The following is an 18,926-nucleotide window of genomic DNA, read 5'->3' on the forward strand; positions in this document are numbered from 1 at the left end:
ACAGGCAGCTTAGATCCTAAATGCCTCTCCCTTACACACACAAATTCTTTTCTGTATACAACTAGCTTTTCCTTTGAATGTCAATTTTCCATTGTATTATTAGGTTTTTAAGTTATATCTTCTAACAATAATATCCTTTCATTCCACCAATTTTATTAGTAATATAAACACATTTCTTGGTGTCTTCTAGCTAGGTGCAAGATTTTGCTCGCACCCTTGAATGCTTTATGCAAATGCACATTTACACTTTACCTTCTATCTTCCTTACTGTTTGCCCAATTAACATCTCAAAACTATTATACATCAAAGCACCCAGACTGGCTGGCTTTAATCCAATTGAGACACACACAGTCAAACACATAGGCACCACCACAATTCCATTTTAAAAATAATTTCCATTAACATTATAGGCATTACTATCTCTTCATGACAGTAGATTACAGATGATCAGTTAATGAAGAATGGACACGATGGGCAGAATGGCCATCGCTCATTCTACACTCTCTTGCCTCATCAAAACTGATTAAAAGCACCAGTGTCCCAAACGATTGGAAAATTAAATTTTGGTTGATTTTTATGCTTGTCAAAAGTAGAACTGCCTAACTTTGGCTGAATTAAAATTGATAAATTTTACACACAACAGAACAGAGATGAGGAGAAACTTCTTTAGCCAGAGAGTGGTGAATCTATGGAATTCATTGCCACAGAAGCTGTGGAGGCCAGGTCATTGAGTGTGTTTAAGACGGAGATAGATAGGTTCTTGATTGGTAAGGGGATCAAAGGTTACGGGGAGAAGGCGGGAGAATGGGGTTGAGAAACTTATCAGCCACGATTGAATGGTGGAGCAGACTCGATGGGCTGAATGGCCTAATTTCTGCTCCTATGTCTTATGGTCTTAAATTATGGAGCTCTTGATCAGAGCCGACTTCTGTTTCCAACCGCATAGCTCCTGTGCCAAAATCTTCTAGTACCTTCCACAACCCTCCCCCCCACCCCCCGCACCCCCCCCCCCCCCACCCCCCACCCACCACAACCAAACCCCGATAGTGCCAATGCCCACATCTTCAGCACTTTCAGATAAGAGCAGAAAATGCTGGGCGTGCTTAGCGGGAAGGGACAGAGCCAGATGTTTCGAGTCCCAACGCGATTCTTCCTCAGAGCTTTGACTGGAACAACCAGGCCAAGCCGGCAGCAAGGGCGATCCCGCCGAAACGGAGGAGGGTGTCGACGGAGGGCAAGGCGCCCAAGAGCCAGGAGGTCTCCGCCGGGGCGAGCGAGGCGTTGGCCGGCGGCAGTTCAGGCTGAAGGCCCTCGGCCGGCCCGGTCTTTCCAAGTTTGTGTAACACCTGTCGAAAAGAAACGCAAAGCCAATGTTCCGTCTTTGTGGGGGATTCGTCCAAGCGATTGGAAGAGTCTTTTAGTTCAGGGTAGGGCATCACTGGCAAGGCCAGCACTTGTTGCCCATCCCTAATTGCCCTTGAACTGAGTGGCTTGCTCAGCCATTTCAGAGGGGCAGTTATAGAGCATCGCTGTGGGTCTGGGGCCCACATGTAGGCCAGACCGGGTAAGGTCGGCTGATTTCCCTCCCTGAAGGGCATTATTGAACCAGTTGGGTTCTTTTTAACCATTGGTAACGGTTGCCGTGGTCACCACCACTATCTCTCAGTTCCAGCTTTATTAACTAAATTTCGAAACAACAGTCCCGTTGACCTCTGCTCTTCCCCCACTCCCCCCTGCAAATTTTTCCCTTATCGAGTTCCCCTTTTGAAAGCGCCTATTGAATCTCATCCCACCGCCCTTTCAGGCAGCACCTTCCGGGCTGCCAACAAATCAACAGCAATTAGGGGTGGGCAATAAATGCTGGCTTAGTCAGCGATGTCCGCTGGGGATTGGACGATCGCTCACCATCTCAAGCCATCAGTGATTGGACAGTCACACATCACCCCAATCCCGTCGGGGGTTGGACGATCGCTCACCATCTCAAGCCATCAGTGATTGGACAGTCACACCTCACCCCAATCCCGTCGGGGGTTGGACGATCACTCACCATCTCAAACCATCAGTGATCGGACAATCACATCCACCTTCCCAATTGCACCCCAGCCACCCCTCACTGACCCCCCCACCCACCCCCACCCCCCAAAGACCCTTTACACCCATCATAACCCGGAAGAGCTCCCACTCACCTCACGAGCTGCCCTCTCACCCGCTTGCACCGCGCCATCCATGTACCCAGCCCACTCATTGGCCAGTTCCGTCCCAGCAAAATGGATCCTGTCGACAGGTTGGCGTAGCGCCCTGGTTTGTTGGGGGGTGGGGGGGGGGGGGGTGGTGAATGACAGAGTTGGGCGTGAATCAAGCAGCAATAAAAAAACCTAAAAAGTTAGTGAAAAGCTAAGCAGCGTCAGTTCACTTGACCTGAGTGTGGTTGAAAACATTGAAGCCTGACATGAGTTCATACAATATTGAATGCTGAAGCAAAATGGGAAATGGTTTTTTTGTGTGTGTGAGTGGCTCCCCCTGTGACTCAATGAATAACGCTCCTAGATACAACGCGTAGTTGTTTTCCGGCTTCGACTGGCCTCTCTCTCTCTCTGTCTCTCTCTCCACTTTCCCAGCCTGAGAAAGGGGGAGGGTAATCCCAGAATTTTTAGAATTCTTTTTATGGGGGATCGTGGGAATCACTGGCAAGGCCAGCGTTTGTGCCCATCGCAAACTGTCCTTGAACTGAGTGGTTTGCTCGGCCCTTTTGGGGGGGGGGGGGGTGGTCGGGGGGAGTTAAGACTCGGCCACATTGCTGTGGGTCTGGAGTCACGTGTAGTTCGGATCAGACCAGGTCAGGACAGTTAGATTTTGTTCTCTAAAGAACAGTAGTGAACCGGATGAGTTTTTGAACAACAATCCTCATGGGCACCATTTACGAGACTATCTTTGGATTCCAGATTTTTAAAATTGAATCCAAGTTCCACTAGCTGCTAGAGGAGGATTTGAACCCAAGTCCCCAGGGTAGTAGCCTGGGCCTCTGGGCCTCTGGCCTAGTGATGTTACTACCACACCATTGACTTCCTAGTGCTTGTGATCCAGTGCGCACATGGGGAGGGTCCAGGGCATTGTGAATGCCCAAAGGGGTGTGGATTTCTCCCAGTTGTCCACAGTGGGGTTCACTTCTGCCTGGAGGCCGGACTCCTCCCCTGTGGAAAGTCTACCCCCCCCCCCTCCCCCCCCCCACCACCCCCAGACGCTCTCTCAAGCCTCAGCATTGATCTAATTCTCTATTCGGTGTCTTTACAGCAGCTGGTGATTAAGGGAAGTGAAAATGATTCAAAGAGACAGGAGTATCACTGAAAAGAGAGACATTGTTGTCGAAAATTCTCATCTTGCATTCATCAGGACAAATGCAAGAGTGCCAAATTTCAAAGGCTCGCAGCGATTTATACTAAAGGAGAAAAGGCTTCTGGTTGATTGGCCAAGGAATTGCAATGGAGAGAGTATTGGGGAGTTATGGGCTCCCCCAAGCTCCTGGGTTATTTAAAAAAGATGCAAGACTTGAACATATTCTTTTTGTTTGCAGAGAACGGGTCCCCGTGTATGAATGTATGTCACTCCTAGCAAGTATAAATGAGCCACTTTACGAGCTCGACTGATTATTTCAAATTGGTTGTTAGTGTAGCCATTAGTGCACTCAGGATTGGTCAGTGAGTGCTGTCCAGTTAGATATATTCAGCTAAGAGTACATTTTAGGGATGAGGGGGTTGGGAGTGCAGGGTGTTGGGTCTTGTCTTGGCTGAACTCACTCTCCAAAGGATGTAAGGACCCCTGGACCGAAAGAGCTTGAATAACATCCCCCAGAGTAGGTCTCCTCCATCCAATTCATCTCAACGTAGTCTTGAGGCTGAAGAGAAAGGGAGAGATTTGAGTGAATGAGGCCAAATTAGTTACAGGACCATCAAACAGACACCTTCAAATCACTTAGAAAATGTGCGGTGGGTGGGGGCAGTGGTGCTCCTCGCCACCCAATGGAGAAAGAGCTTCTTGATCTTCAAATGTAACATCCACCACCTCCCAGACTCGTTCACCTCTCTCTAGTCAGGCTTTATCTCTTCCAAGATAGCCCTGAATGCACAGAGTTTAGCCTCTGTTACTCAGCTCAACAGACAAGACCCCAGACTCCGGGCTCACGGAAAAACTCTCCAATATCAAGTCTTTTTTTTCCCCTAGTGGTCACCTCCTTCATCTCCCAACTTTTCACCTCCTTGCTCAGCATGTCCCCTCCTCCACTCTCTCTCCCCCACTCTCTCTCCCCCACTCTCTCTCCTCCACTCTCTCTCTCTCTCCCTCCTCTCCATCTGCCCCTCCATATCTCCCCTCTCCATCTCCCTCATCTTCATCTTTCCCCCTCTCCATCTCCCCCCTCCATCTTCCCCTCTCCTTCTCCCCCTCTCCACCTCACCCTCTTCATCTGCCGCTTTCAATTCCCCCCTCCATCTCCCCTTCTCGATCTCCCACTTGACATCTCCATTTCTCAACCCCAATTTCCTTCCCCCGCTTGTTTTCTCTCACTCTCTTCCCCCTCCTTCTGCCATCATCCATCCCCCACCTCTCCTTCAATCCCCCACCTCTCCTTCACTCCCTCATCTCTCCTTCACTCCCTCATCTCTCCTTCACTCCCCCATCTCTCCTTCACTCCCCCATCTCTCCTTCACTCCCTCATCTCTCCTTCACTCCCTCATCTCTCCTTCATTCCCCCACCTGTCCTTCACTCCCTCATCTCTCCTTCACTCCCTCACCTCTCCTTCACTCCCTCATCTCTCCTTCACTCCCTCATCTCTCCACTCCCCCACCTCTCCTTCACTCCCTCATCTCTCCTTCACTCCCCCATCTCTCCTTCACTCTCTCATCTCTCCTTCACTCCCTCATCTCTCCTTCACTCCCTCACCTCTCCTTCACTCCCTCATCTCTCCTTCACTCCCTCATCTCTCCTTCATTCCCCCACCTCTCCTTCACTCCCTCATCTCTCCTTCACTCCCTCACCTCTCCTTCACTCCCTCATCTCTCCTTCACTCCCTCACCTCTCCTTCACTCCCTCATCTCTCCTTCATTCCCCCACCTCTCCTTCACTCCCTCATCTCTCCTTCACTCCCTCACCTCTCCTTCACTCCCTCATCTCTCCTTCACTCCCTCATCTCTCCTTCACTCCCCCACCTCTCCTTCACTCCCCCACCTCTCCTTCACTCCCTCATCTCTCCTTCACTCCCTCATCTCTCCTTCACTCCCCCACCTCTCCTTCACTCCCTCATCTCTCCTTCACTCCCTCATCTCTCCTTCACTCCCCCACCTCTCCTTCACTCCCTCATCTCTCCTTCACTCCCTCATCTCTCCTTCACTCCCCCACCTCTCCTTCACTCCCCCATCTCTCCTTCACTCCCTCACCTCTCCTTCACTCCCCCACCTCTCCTTCACTCCCCCATCTCTCCTTCACTTCCTCACCTCTCCTTCACTCCCTCATCTCTCCTTCACTCCCTCATCTCTCCTTCACTCCCCCACCTCTCCTTCACTCCCTCACCTCTCCACCCCCTAGCTCCCCGACCAACCCCCCAACCCCATCCACCACTTTACCAGTCAGTCCAGGCTGCAAACACACATCAACCCCCTAGACTTTTCTTGGTAGCTCAGCTCCACTCTAAGATCCACCTTTCCGGGAATTTGGGAGGTGAGGTGGGGGATGGGAGAGGGTGCAGGGTGGTGCCACTCACTTCCAAAAACTCCTTCATCTTAAAGATTTTGGCATAATGTTTGCAGACGTATTCTTTCCTAGTAATAAAGAGAATGAAGACATGAGCACTCGATGCAGTGACAATAATGCAACATTGAGACTTCCACACAAATGATAACAGCTCCCCTCAAATTCCTGGCCAACTCATTGTTATCACAGGATCGCAGAATCTTAACGCCACAGAAGGAGGCCATTCAGCCCATCGTGTCTGCACTGGGCTCTCCAAATGAGTATTATGACCTAGTGCCATTGCCCTGCCTTTTCCCCTGCACATTGTTTCTATTCAAATAATCATCTAAAACCCTCTTGAATACCTCCTATGAACCTGCCTCCATCACATTTCCAGGCAGCGCATTCCGGACCCGAACCACTCGCTGTGTGAAAAAGTTTTTTCTCACCTCGCATTTGCTTCTTTTGCAAATCACTTTAAATCTGCGCCCCCTCGTTCTTGACCCTTTTACGAGCAGGAACAGCTTCTCCCCATCTACTCTGTCCAGCCCCTCATGATTTTGAACATCTCTTTCAAATCTCCTCTTAGCCTCCTTCTCTCCAAGGAGAACATTCCCAACCTCTCCAATCTATTTCTCATCCCTGGAACCATTCTTGTAAACCTCTTCTGCACTCTCTCCCATGTGTTCACATCCTTCCTATGAGGTGGTGCCCAGAACTGTGCACAATATTCCAGCTGAGGTCGAACATGTGTCTTATATAAATTCAGCTTAACCTCCCTGCTCTTGTACTCTATGCCCCTATTAATAAAGCCCAGGATACTATTAACTGCCCTCTCCACCTGTCCTGCCACCTTCAACAATCTATGCACATGTACACCCAGGTCTTTCTGCTCCTGCACCCCCTTCAAAATTTCACCCTTTATTTTATATCCATGTTCTTCCTCCAGAATGAATCACCTCACATTTCTCCTCATTGAACTTCATCTGCCACCTCTCTGCCCACTCCACCAACTTGTCTAGGTCCTCTTGAAGTTCCACATTGTCCTCCTCGCCGTTCACAACACTCCCAAGCTTCATATGATCCGCTTTGAAATTGTCCCCTGCACACCAAGATCTAGATCATTGATATATATCAGGAAAAACAAGACTCCCAATACCGACCCCTGGGGAACTCAACTACAAACCTTTCTCCAACCCGAAAAATATCCATTGACCATTACTCTCTGCTTCCTATTTTTTAGCCAATTTTCTCACAAGTCTGTTGTGTGGCACTGTATCAAATGCCTTTTGGAAGTCCATGTACACCACATCAACAGCATTACCCTCTTCGATCTTTCCTGTTACCTCTTCAAAAAACTCCAGCAAGTTAGTCAAACACCATTTCCCCTTTAGAAATCCTTCCTCATCAACCCATATTTTTCCATGTGCCTACTAATTCTATCCCGAATAATTGTTTCTAAAACCTTGCCCACCACTGAAGTTATTCCCATCACCAGCTCATCTCTCCGTCTCTCCCTTTGTCATCACTTTTTTTATTAGCACTGTTTCCCTTAACTTCCCTTACATGTTCCTCCTGAGTTCCAACTAACCCTTTGCTTCCTCATCCCTGTGTTAAACCTGGATTCCTCGCATTATGTCCACCCTTCATAAGAAATAGGAGCTGGGGGGAGGCTATTCAGCCCCTGTGGGCCTACTAACCCATTCACTAAGACGATGACTGATCTTCTGTCCCAACTCCACAAGCCTGCATTATCCCCATATCTCTCAAATCCTGTAGTAGGCCTCTTGATCACAGCCTTGGATATACTCAACGTCTGAACATTCGCAGCCCGGGGGTGGGGGGGTGGGGGGAGGGGGGGGTAGAGAATTCCAAAGACTTGCGATCCTATTGGAAACTTCTGATTTTCCCAGGATTGTAATAGAAACTGAGAAATGGCATCCCTCCCTCAGCTTTCCCCTCCTCCTCCTATCTAAGCATTTTTCAAACCTCATGTTCCTTCCTCCATCTAGACTTCCCACAGCCTCTTTTCAATTGTGTTGGCCCTTGTGCAGTATGGCCTTGGACACCCTTACCTCTACATATAGGTCAGGACAGCAGAGTTCCTTCCCTAAAGGACATAAGTGAACCAGATGGGTTTCTATGACAACCCAATCATTACATGGTCATGATTACTAACTCCAGCTTTTATCTTTTAATTCCAGCTTTATCAATTAGTTGAATTGCTATTCCTCCCAGTGGTGGGACTTGAACTCATTTCTTCAGCTCATGAGGACCAGGTCTTCTTGGTTTACTAGTGCAGTGACATAGCCACTATGCTACCAGCTCCCATAGGCAGTTGTGCCAACTATCCTCTCCCAGCCACATCATGGAGCATCCCAACATCTGTTGGCTTCTGCCCACGACCTTTTGCCCCCTTCAAAATCACCCTATTGGTCACCGCGTTTGACCTGACCTGCGCTCGAGGGTGTCCAGACTCATTCTCCGTGCCGTGTCCGCCTGGATGAACCCCATGATGGCTGGGTGGCTCCCATCAGGCTTTGTGTCATCGATGCTGAAGTCAACAGGCCCGGTATCAGACATGGAACAGCCACTGAAACCTGTCGGGGGTTGTGGGGAGGGGTGGGGGGGGTGGGGTGGTGAGGTAGTAAGGATGAAGGAAGGAGGGACAGAGGAGGTCAACCCAAGCCAACCAACGAAAGCGAGCAGATTATCCAAACCCCCCCAGCATATTGAAGAAAACACCTCTGACATCACTTACGCTATGCTGGAGTTGAAAGTTCAATCATGGGGTTGCTCAGCCCTGTTGCTCTGAGCGACAGAAGTAGGCCATTCGGCCCTTTGAGCCTGCTCTGCTATTCAGTACACTCATGACTGATCTACCTCGATTCCACTTTCCTTGCTCGATTCCCCCATGTTACGGTTTGTTCACGGAGTCCAGGTTGGCATGGCAACATACACTTTTACATGCACGCTGTAGTCTGGAGCTATGGATGGTAATGGTCAAGGCTCCAACTTACTTTCCATTCCATGGCTGACCAGGAATCTCTCCCATTCTTACCATCTGCCATTGGTGTCTGTCAGGAGGATTTACAATTGATACTCAACCTGTTTGGCCAGATTATGGCCTTCTTTGGCCATTAAGTCCTGGGGTGGGACTCAATCCCAGAGTTCCCGGCTCAGAGGCAGGGACACTATCCTCTGAGCCACAAGACCTCTCTTAGTAACCAAAAATCTATCAGTCTTGAATATACTCAACGATGGAGCATCCAGAACTCACTGGGGCGGAGAACTCTGAACTTCAGTACCCTCTGAGTGAAGAAACTCCCCCTCATCTCAGCTGGAAACTGTTGACCCTCTATCCTGAGACTGTGACCCCTCGTTTTAGAGTGTCTGACCGGTGGGAACACGCTCTCACGTTGCCCTCGACAAATTTTAACTGCTTCAATGAAATCGCTTCTCGTTCTTACAAACTCCAGAGCGTATTGGCCCGTTTTGCTCAATCTCTTCTCATAGATCAGCCACTCTTCCCAGGGTTCAGCTGGGGAAGGTTGCCTACCTGAGGCAAGTATTCCCTTCAATGAGGTTAAGGAGGCCGAACCTGTACACGCTTCCCCAGATTGCTTACCTCTCTCTTTCCAGAAAGCTCTCTCGTAAAAGGTGACCGTTTTGATGACCGATCCCATGGGCATCCGTTGGATCAGCTGGCCCTTCATGGCGGGCAGCGGTGGGTGGAAGTGGATCCTTTGCAGGATGGCATGTGGCACAGCTGAGATGGCAAATTGCCCCTAGGAGGGCAGGAAGGAGGTTGGGGATGGGGTGGGGAGTGGAGGGTGTGCAGAGGTGAAACAATGACAGAGAAACAAAACACAGTGGGACGTGAACACAAATTTAGGTTGACCCAACACATCTGCAAAACCTCGGAAACTCAGCTCCCAAAATAAATTCCTGATACTTCACTCACTGTGAGGCAGATTGCTGATGGGGCCCACCTTGTAGGCCCTTTTAAGAAAAAATGACTTCTCAGATCGATATATAGAAAGTAAGCACTTTTTTTTAGATTATTGTTGTAATCTCTTTAACAAGTCAAATAATCGTTCCCCCAGCGCCCAGTGTTACTGACTGTATCTCTACCAATGTTAATCCAGCTCCCACACACTGTCACTCAGTAACCCCTCTCCCCAGTGCCCTGTGTTACTGACTGTATCTCTACTGATGTTAATCCAGCTCCCTCACACTGTCACTCAATAAGCCTCTCTCCCCAGCGCTCTGTGTTACTGACTGTATCTCGACTGATGTTAAATCCAGCTCCCTGATGCTTTCAGGTTTGGTGTCTTGAATGTCAAATCACCAAGATGAAATAAGAAAATGATTGAAGTCTCTAATTCACAGAAAATTAGTAGATGTTGGGATGATTCTGAATCTTTGCTGCTTCCCATTCCCCTGTTGTCAGTGATCTTGTCTTGTACCCCTGTGTTGCTGTGTTTTAGAGAGGGTAGGTGTGTGTTCGAATCTCAGGCCTTTGTTGAAGGAGCTCTAAAGCAGCAATGAGAAGGACCAGTAGAACAGTCCCTCACTCCGCTCCCTGCCCATCCTGTCCCTTCTAGCAGCAGAACCAAGATAGACCACTCAATCTACTTGGGACTCCGCTCTCCCTCCACCACTCTTCCTACTTCCTCCCCATCCCTCCGCCCTTTCCCACCTATTATCAATCTCTTTCCCCATTCTTCTCTCCCCCACCATCCCCTCCTCCACATCCCACCCTCCTTGCTTCCCCTCCTCTCTCCCCCTCCCTTTACCTCCTCCTCCAATCTCTTCCCTCCGCTCTCATCCTTCTTCATTCCCTCCTACACCCCTGACTCTCTCCCCTACACTCTCCCCACCCCCTGAACTCAGACAGGCCTTGCTGTGTTGGACCTGGAGGTGGGTTAGGTTGGGTTGGGGGGTGGGGGGTTAGTTTCAGGAAGGTGGCTGATGTGATTTCTCCGCCTTCCAACAGCCCCCAGTCTCTTCTCACCTTGAACGTCTCGCCCCCCTCGCTGGTGACGGTGACACCTTCGGCCTCCTGTTCCACTCTGACCACCGGTGACTTCAATCGGACCCTGTCCCTCCCAATCCGCTCGGCCAATCGCTCGCTGATCATCTGCGCTCCTCCGACAAACTTCCGCTCCTGCAAGTTCAAACGAAGAGTTGGGAGGGGGGTGAAGTGTCACTGCCAAAGCATTTTACCAGTCAGAGTGCAACAGAGGAGCAGAAGAAGGCCATTCAGCCCATCGAACCTGCTCCGCCACCCAATGAGATTTTGGACAAACTGTATCTTGACTCCGCCAAGCCACCTTGGTTCTGTGACCCTTCAGCCCCCTAACTTGACAAGGATCTGTGAATCTAAAGTTGGAGGCTTTTGATTGATCCCATTGTTTGAAAGATCAAGGGTCAGAGGGCACAGATTTAAGGCCACTGGCCAAACAGCCAAAGGCAACGTGAGGAAAACCCTTTTTTTTTTGGTGCTGCGAGAGGTTTGGATCTGGAAATGCACCACCTGAGAGCGCCGTGGAGGTGTGGTAAATGTTGTTTCGCAATTGGACAGCACTTGCTGAACAACCCTGGTTGTTCGATCATGGCTTTCGAAAGGGAGTTGGATAGATAGCTGAAGAGGGAAAAAAAAACGTCTCCGGAGCTGCAGGGAAATGGTGGGGCGAACTGAATTGCCCAAGCAGAGTGCCGGAACGATGGGCCGAATGGCCTCCTTCTGTGCTGTAACCATTCTATGATTCCCAGCTTTAATAGATTTTTGGGGGGGAAGGTAAGATTCCCACTCCCCTTTGTGTGACATTGCCCTTGAATAGCATGGCTCTACTTTTAAGGTTGAATATTGTTGAAAAGAGAGACACATTGCTGAAGCTTTTCATCTTGCACTCATCAGGACAAATGCAAGAATGCCAAATTTCAAACGATCACAACAATTTATACTACAGGACAAAAGGGTGCTGATGTGTTGGCAAGTTGACTCTGATTGGCTGGCTGGTTACCATGGAGAAAACAAGAGAGAACTATAGGCTCCCCAAGCTATCGGGCAATTCAAAAAAGGCACAAGGCTTGAACATATTCCTTCTGTTTGCAGAGAATGGGTCCCTGCGTATGAATGTATGTCACCTCCAGCAAGTGTAAATGAGCCAAGTTATGGGCTTGACTGATTATCTTGAATTGGTTGCTAGTGGAGCTATGAGAGCATTCAGGGTTGTCCAGCAAGTGCTGTCCAGTTGTGAAATAGCATCTAACAGTATACCCTTTGTTTTGGGTTTTGCAAGCACGGGCTGGTTCTTTCCCCCTTATTCTAGACTTCCCCCAACCGGAGGAAATAGTTTCTCTCTATTGACCCTTTTCAAATACCTTCGGCTGAGTTTATTTGTGCTGGAACACTAGGGGGAGCACAGTGTCAGTGCCAACTGTGTGCATTAAAATGCATAAACTGGTTTGACACAGACTAATAACAAAGTTCCAGTTACCCATTTTCAGGTCTGTGAAGTCCTTGTACCTAGTCTACCTATCATTTTCAACTGCTTCTTCCAGACTCTTTTATTTACACTTATTCATTCATGGAACAGGAGCATCACTGGCAAGGCCAGCATTTGTTACCCATCCCTAATTGTCCTTGAACTGCATGGCTCTCCACACCATTTCAGAAGGACGTTAAGAGTCAACAATGTTGCTGTGGGTCTGGAGTCACATGTAGGCCATTGCAGGTATGGACATTAGTGAACCAGATGGGTTTTTACAGCAATCAATGGTAGCTTCAGTTCCACATTTTGTTAATTGAATTCATATTCCACCAGTCCCTGCAATGGGATTTGAACCAGCAAGTTTCCACCTCTGGGTTACCAGCCCAGTGACATTCCCACTGTCTCCAACGGTAACACATGAGTGCATTGCAGCACTATGGGCTTGTCATGTCAACTGAACTGTGAGTGATATAACCAGTAACACAGTTCACGCTGAAGTTAGCAGAGTTGCTTTGACATGTAATATGTTGTGAAGAGTCACTGCGCTCAATTTAACACAAGGGGTGTCTTTGAAGGTGTGGCTCAGTGAATAGCATGCTTGTCTCTGAGTCAGAAGGTTGTGGGTTCATGTCCCACTCCAGAGACCTGAGTGCAAGAATCCAGGCTGTCACTTGCAGTGCAGTACTGAGGGAGTGCTGCATTGTTGAAGGTGCCATCGTTTGGGTGAAACAGGCTAAGGTCTAATCTGCCCTTTGCATGTGGAAAACTCCTCAGGCACTGCTCGAAGATGGGGAGTCCTGGCCAATATTTATTTCTCAGCCAACATCACTAAAATGGGTTATCTGGTCAGTTATCATCTTGCTGCTCGTGGGGTCTTGCTGTGCACAAATTGGCTGCCGGGTTACCGCCCTTACTGAGGGGGCGGGGGCTTGACAGCATGGATCCTGAGAGGACGTTTCCCCTTGTGGGAGCGACTGGAACTAGGGGACGTGGTTTAAAAATTAGGGGTCTCCAATTTAAGACCGAGATGAGAGAGATTTTCCTCCCTCAGATGATTGTGAGACCATCAGCAGTGGAGGCAGGGCTGTTGAATATTTTTAAGGCTGACTCAAAGCGAATGGGAGGTAGACAGGGAAGTAGGGGCCACAATCAGATCGGCCATGATCTTATTGAATGGCAGAGCAGGCTCGAGGGGCCGAGTGGCCTACTCCTGCCTCATATGTTTGCATTGCAACAGGGACTACACTTCAAGAAGTATTTAATCGGGTGCAAAGCGCTTTGAGACACCTAGTGGCCGACAATGGTGCTATAGCAATGCAAGCCTTTCTTTATACATCGATGGGGAATAGTGACAGGCAGTGACAGGCGGCACAGAGGAGATTTGCCAGAACGGAAGCAGGGATTGAAGGCGCGGCCGCCAATGGTGGAGCGTTGGAAATCAGGGGGATGCTCGAGAGGCCAGGGTTTGAGGGGCGCAGAGATCTCGGAGAGTTGTAGGAGCTGGAGGAGGTTACAGAGGTGGGGGGTTTGGGGATCCGGCGGGTAACTTGGCCATGGAGGGATCTGGAATCAAGAATGAGCCAGGCTGCTTGAAGGGCCTTGAGATTCAGTCGCCCAAACCCCGTTGAACAAGCCTCGCCAGCTCCTTCAACTCTGGCTTCTGGACACATCTGTCTAGCTAAACCACAGCTGTCACTACGCCAGGACGGTTTGATTGAAGCTTGAGATCAGATACAGTGCAGATGGCGCAGTGTGGACTTGCCAATAAGGAATCAGGGAAGATCATGTGAAAATTTTATTCGTTACCACAACCTCTCCAAGGTCACTTGGCTCAACATTTTCACTCAAACAATTCCAAGAGAAATCCTTGGCAATGGGCACAGGCTCAACAGCTGCATTCGTAAAGGAATTGGGTAAGTACTAAAGAAGAAACAGATTGCAGAGATACTGGGAAGGAACATGTGGATTGTGACTAATTGAACTGCGCACTAACAGAGCCAGTATAGACTTGATGCCATTACAGCACAGAAGGAAGCCTTTCAACCCATTGAGTTCATGCTGGCTCTTTGTAGGGCAATCCAGCCAGCCTTATTTCTCCATTCTACCCCTGAAGCTCTGCAGCTTTTTTTCCCTCAAGTGCCTGCTGTAATTTTATATCTTGGAGCTATGCAGAGATGACACTAGTTTCTATTCGTGTAATGGGTTTGCTTCACAGTGATTTAAAATGTCTGCTCCACGTTTCCAGCTCTTTCTACAGCTTTGTTTACTTTTTCCTGAGCCCACACCCAGGCTTAACCAATCAAGCGCAGTGAACATCAATAGTAAACAGGTTCACATAATCGAACACAGAACAATTGAACACTACAGTGCCTATCCAATTTCTTTTTGAAATCATTGATTTCCTTTGCTTCCACCACCTTCATAGGCAGCGAGTTCCAGGTCATTAACACTCACTGTGCAAAACAGTTCTTCCTCACATCCACCAACTTCTCCCCTTCCCCCCCACCGACCATTTCTCTTTCTTCCCAAAACCTTAAATCTCTGTCCCCTGATCTTTACTTCCTTTTCTACTGTTGCCATGGCTCATTCTTTTATGAGGGTAGATAGGAGAGGTTGGGACTGTTCTCCTTGGAGAGAAGGAGGCTAAGAGGAGATTTGATAGAGATGTTCAAATTCATGAGGGGGCTGGACAGAGTAGATGGGGAGAAGCTGTTCCCGCTCATTAAAAAGATCAGGAACAGACTGAAAGTGATTTTGCAAAAGAAGCGAGCGTGATGTAAGAAAAATATTTTCACACAGTGAGTGGTTCGGGTCTGGAATGCGCTGCCTGGATGTGTGGTGGAGGCAGGTTCAATCGAGGCGTTCAAGAGGGCATTAGATGATTATCTAAACAGAAACAATGCGCAAGGGTACGGGGAAAAGGCAGGAGAACGGCACTAGTCTCAATGCTCATTTAGAGAGCTGGCACAGACACGATGGGCTGAGTGGCCTCCCTCTGTGCTGTAACAGTCCTGTGATTCTGTGACATGGTTCTATGATTCTCACAAAGTCTAGGACCCTGCGTGAAAGTTGTTCCAATTTAAGCAGCCTTCGAAACATCTGCCGTCTCGTGGAAGAGAGTTCCAAACCTCTACCATGTTTGTGCTTAGAAATATTTCCTACTTTCACTCCTCAAAGGTCTGGCTCGAATGTTTGGACTCTGCCTCCTAGTCCTAGATGCTCCGATCAGCAGAAATAGTTTCTCTCCATTGACCTCATCTGTTTACTTTAATATCTTGAAAGTTTCGATCAAATCACCCTAATCTTCTAAACTCCAAGGAATGCACCGCCAGTTTGTGTAACCTCTCCTCGTAAGTTAATCCTTGGAGTCCAGGTCTCATTCTGGTAAATCTATGCTGCATTCTGTCCAGGCCCAATATATTCCTCCCAAGATGTGATACCCAGGGACCGTTCACAGTCACACAGCAGCCAGTCTGTACATAGCGTGTTCCCACAAACAGCAACGGGGTTTTAAAAAATGATTCACTCACGGGGATGTGGGCGTCGCTGGCTGGGCCCAGCATTTATTGCCCATCCCTAGTTGCCCCCTTGAGAAGGTGGTGGTGAGCTGCCTGTGAGCTGCACCGTGCCCTGACAATTCCAAGAGAAATCTTTGGCAGTGGACACAGGCTCAACAGTTGCATTCGAATAGGAATTGGATAACCACTGACAATTGGCTGGATTTGGTGAGGGATAAATAGGCGGGTAAGGACAACGGAGAGAGCCCTGGTGCCATGGAATCGTTTCATGCCCATCTGAGAGGGGACTGGCAAAATTCCAATAGTGCAGCACCCCCATGGAACTGTGCAGGGATGGCACTCGTTTCTATGTGTCTCGGGTTTTATTCACAGTGCTTTAAAATGTCTGCTCCATGCTTCTAGCTCTTTGCTTCCAGGTCTTTCTACAGCTTTGTATGCCTTTCTCTGAATACACAGCCAGGCTGGGAATGTCCCAGCTATTGAGTGAGGATCACCTCTAAACATATGTCCCACCTGGGCCCCTCCAGCGATATTGCAAATCCGATCAATGCCTTGTCCGCACTTTATTGCCCACAGGACGGAGAGCGCTGAGATTTCATGAGCTTCCACGCAGAATACCGTCCTGATGAAGATATTCAGGAAACTCCTTGTGGATCTGCTCGGGGTGGGGAGACCAGAGGAGGGAGATTACCAACCTGCAAATCCTCAGGAAAACCCACAAAGCTTGGCGAGGTTGCACATATTGGAGTATGTGGGGTGCAATAGCCAACTCTGGAGATGAACAGCCCCAACACAAGGGCATCCTGTCCCCATAAAACAGATTCAGGGAACCCAGCAGAGTAATAGAGATAGAGAGGGATCTGCTAATATAACAGAGTTAACAGAGGGAGGGAGAGAGAGAGAGAGACAATAATGAAGCAGGCTAACAGCAATAAAGAGTTGGGAGGAAGAAAGAAGGGAGAGGGAGAGAGAGAGAGACAGAGAGGGGGAGTGACAGAGAAAGAAAGAGTGAGAGAGAGAGAGAGAGAGAGAGAGAGAGAGAGGGGGAGTGACAGAGAAAGAGAAAGAGTGAGAGAGAGACAGAGAGAGGGGGAGTGACAGAGAAAGAGAAAGAGTGAGAGAGACAGAGACAGAGAGGGGGAGTGACAGAGAAAGAGAAAGAGTGAGAGAGTGAGAGACGGGGAGTGACAGAGAAAGAGAAAGAGTGAGAGAGTGAGAGACGGGGAGTGACAGAGAAAGAGAAAGATTGAGAGAGAGCGAGAGAGGGGGAGTGACAGAGAAAGAGAAAGAGTGAGAGAGAGAGAGAGGGGGGGAGTGACAGAGAAAGAGAAAAAGTGAGAGAGAGCGAGAGAGGGGGAGTAAAAGAGAAAGAGTCAGAGAGAGCGAGAGAGGGGGAGTGACAGAGAAAGAGAAAGAGTGAGAGAGAGCGAGAGAGGGGGAGTGACAGAGAAAGAGAAAGATTGAGAGAGAGCGAGAGAGGGGGAGTGACAGAGAAAGAGAAAGAGTGAGAGAGAGAGAGGGGGAGTGACAGAGAAAGAGAAAGAGTGAGAGAGAGAGGGAGTGACAGAGAAAGAGCAAGATTGAGAGAGAGCGAGAGGGGGGAGTGACAGAGAAAGAGAAAGAGTGAGAGAGAGAGAGGGAGTGACAGAGAAAGAGAAAGAGTGAGAGAGAGAGAGAGAGAGAGGAGGAGTGACAGAGAAAGAGAGAAAGAGAGAGAGCGAGCGAGGGGGAGTGACAGAGAAAGAGAAAGATTGAGAGAGAGCGAGAGAGGGGGAGTGACAGAGAAAGAGAAAGAGTGTGAGAGTGCGAGAGAGGGGGAGTGACAGAGAAAGAGAAAGAGTGAGAGAGAGTGAAAGAGGGGGAGTGACAGAGAAAGAGAAAGAGTGAGAGTGAGAGAGGGGGAGTGACAAAGAAAGAGAAAGAGTGAGAGAGACAGAGACAGAGAGGAGGAGTGACAGAGAAAGAGAAAGAGTGAGAGAGAGTGAAAGAGGGGGAGTGACAGAGAAAGAGAAAGAGTGAGAGCGAGAGAGGGGGAGTGACAAAGGAAGAGAAAGAGTGAGAGAGAGAGGGGGAGTGACAGAGAAAGAGAAAGATTGAGAGAGAGAGTGAGAGAGGGGGAGTGACAGTGAAAGAGAAAGAGTGAGAGAGAGTGAGAGAGAGGGGGAGTGACAGAGAAAGAGAAAGAGTGAGAGAGAGTGAGAGAGGGGGAGTGACAGAGAAAGAGAAAGAGTGAGAGAGAGAGAGAAAGGGCTCCCATAGAACAGAAGACAGAACCAGAAGTTTCAGATTGGGGGTCCTCTGCTTGTTCCCTGGATTGTCATTCCCAAGGTGAGTAATTAAAGAGCTAATGTCCCATACTCAGCCCATGCTATCTTCTCGATGAATTCCTTGGCAGTCATGCAGTCCAGTTGCTTGGCATTAGAATGTTTCCAGGGAGTTTCCTGGGGGATCTGCAAGACAAGAAAACAAATATTGCTTTCAGCTCCCAACCACACAGCTTCTACTCCTGATTCTACTCCATTTCTCAGCTGGGAGTGCAAATCTTGGTCTGTGAAATCATAGGAACATAGGACCAGGAGAAGGCCATTTAGCCCATCGAGCCTGCTCTGCCATTCAACACTTCAATGCCTTTTACTCACACTATCTCCTTAACCCTTTACGTTATTGTTAATCAGGAATCTATCAACCCCTACCTTAAATACACTCAATGACTGAGCTCCTACGGCCCTCTGGGATAGAGAATTCCAAAGATTCACAACCCCCTGAGTCAAAGAAATATCTCCTCATCTCGGTCCTAAGTGGCTTCCCCTTTATTTTGAAATTGTGTACCCTGGTTCTAGACTCCCCAACCAGGGGAGACATCTTACCTGCATCTACCCTCTCATCCTCTGAAACTCTAGAGAACACAGGCCCAGTTTCCCCAATCTCTCTTCATAAGTCAGTTCAGCCATCCCGGGAACAAGTCCGATGAGCCTTTGTTGCACTCCCTCTATAGCAATAATATCCTCTCTGAGGTAAGGGGACCAAAACTGCACAGAGTACTCCAGGTACGGTCTAACCAAGCTTCTACACAATTGGAGCAAGACTTCACTACTCCTGTACTCAAATCCTCTTGCAATAAAGACTAACATTCCATTAGCCTCCCTAATTACTTGCTGCATCTGCATGTTTGCTTTCAGTGACTTA

General features: G+C 48.8%; 1 protein-coding gene across 1 annotated transcript in view; it reads right to left on the reverse strand.

Moving 5' to 3' along the window:
- Positions 1 to 1,030: 1,030 nt before the first annotated feature.
- Positions 1,031 to 18,926, reverse strand: part of LOC121272352 (amine oxidase [flavin-containing] B-like) — a 34,499-nt gene continuing 16,603 nt past the window's right edge. Inside the window, exons 5-13 of the mRNA XM_041178991.1 lie at positions 18,099 to 18,190; positions 16,254 to 16,395; positions 10,740 to 10,892; positions 9,351 to 9,510; positions 8,178 to 8,322; positions 5,754 to 5,811; positions 3,795 to 3,892; positions 2,187 to 2,298; positions 1,031 to 1,346 (exon numbers count right to left, since the gene is read on the reverse strand). Coding sequence (XP_041034925.1) covers positions 1,155 to 1,346; positions 2,187 to 2,298; positions 3,795 to 3,892; positions 5,754 to 5,811; positions 8,178 to 8,322; positions 9,351 to 9,510; positions 10,740 to 10,892; positions 16,254 to 16,395; positions 18,099 to 18,190 — 1,152 coding nt within the window. The 3' untranslated portion in view covers positions 1,031 to 1,154. The remainder of the gene's footprint in view (positions 1,347 to 2,186; positions 2,299 to 3,794; positions 3,893 to 5,753; positions 5,812 to 8,177; positions 8,323 to 9,350; positions 9,511 to 10,739; positions 10,893 to 16,253; positions 16,396 to 18,098; positions 18,191 to 18,926) is intronic.

This window comes from Carcharodon carcharias, chromosome 33, assembly GCF_017639515.1.
Source record: "Carcharodon carcharias isolate sCarCar2 chromosome 33, sCarCar2.pri, whole genome shotgun sequence".
Classification (NCBI taxonomy): Eukaryota; Metazoa; Chordata; class Chondrichthyes; order Lamniformes; family Lamnidae; genus Carcharodon; species Carcharodon carcharias.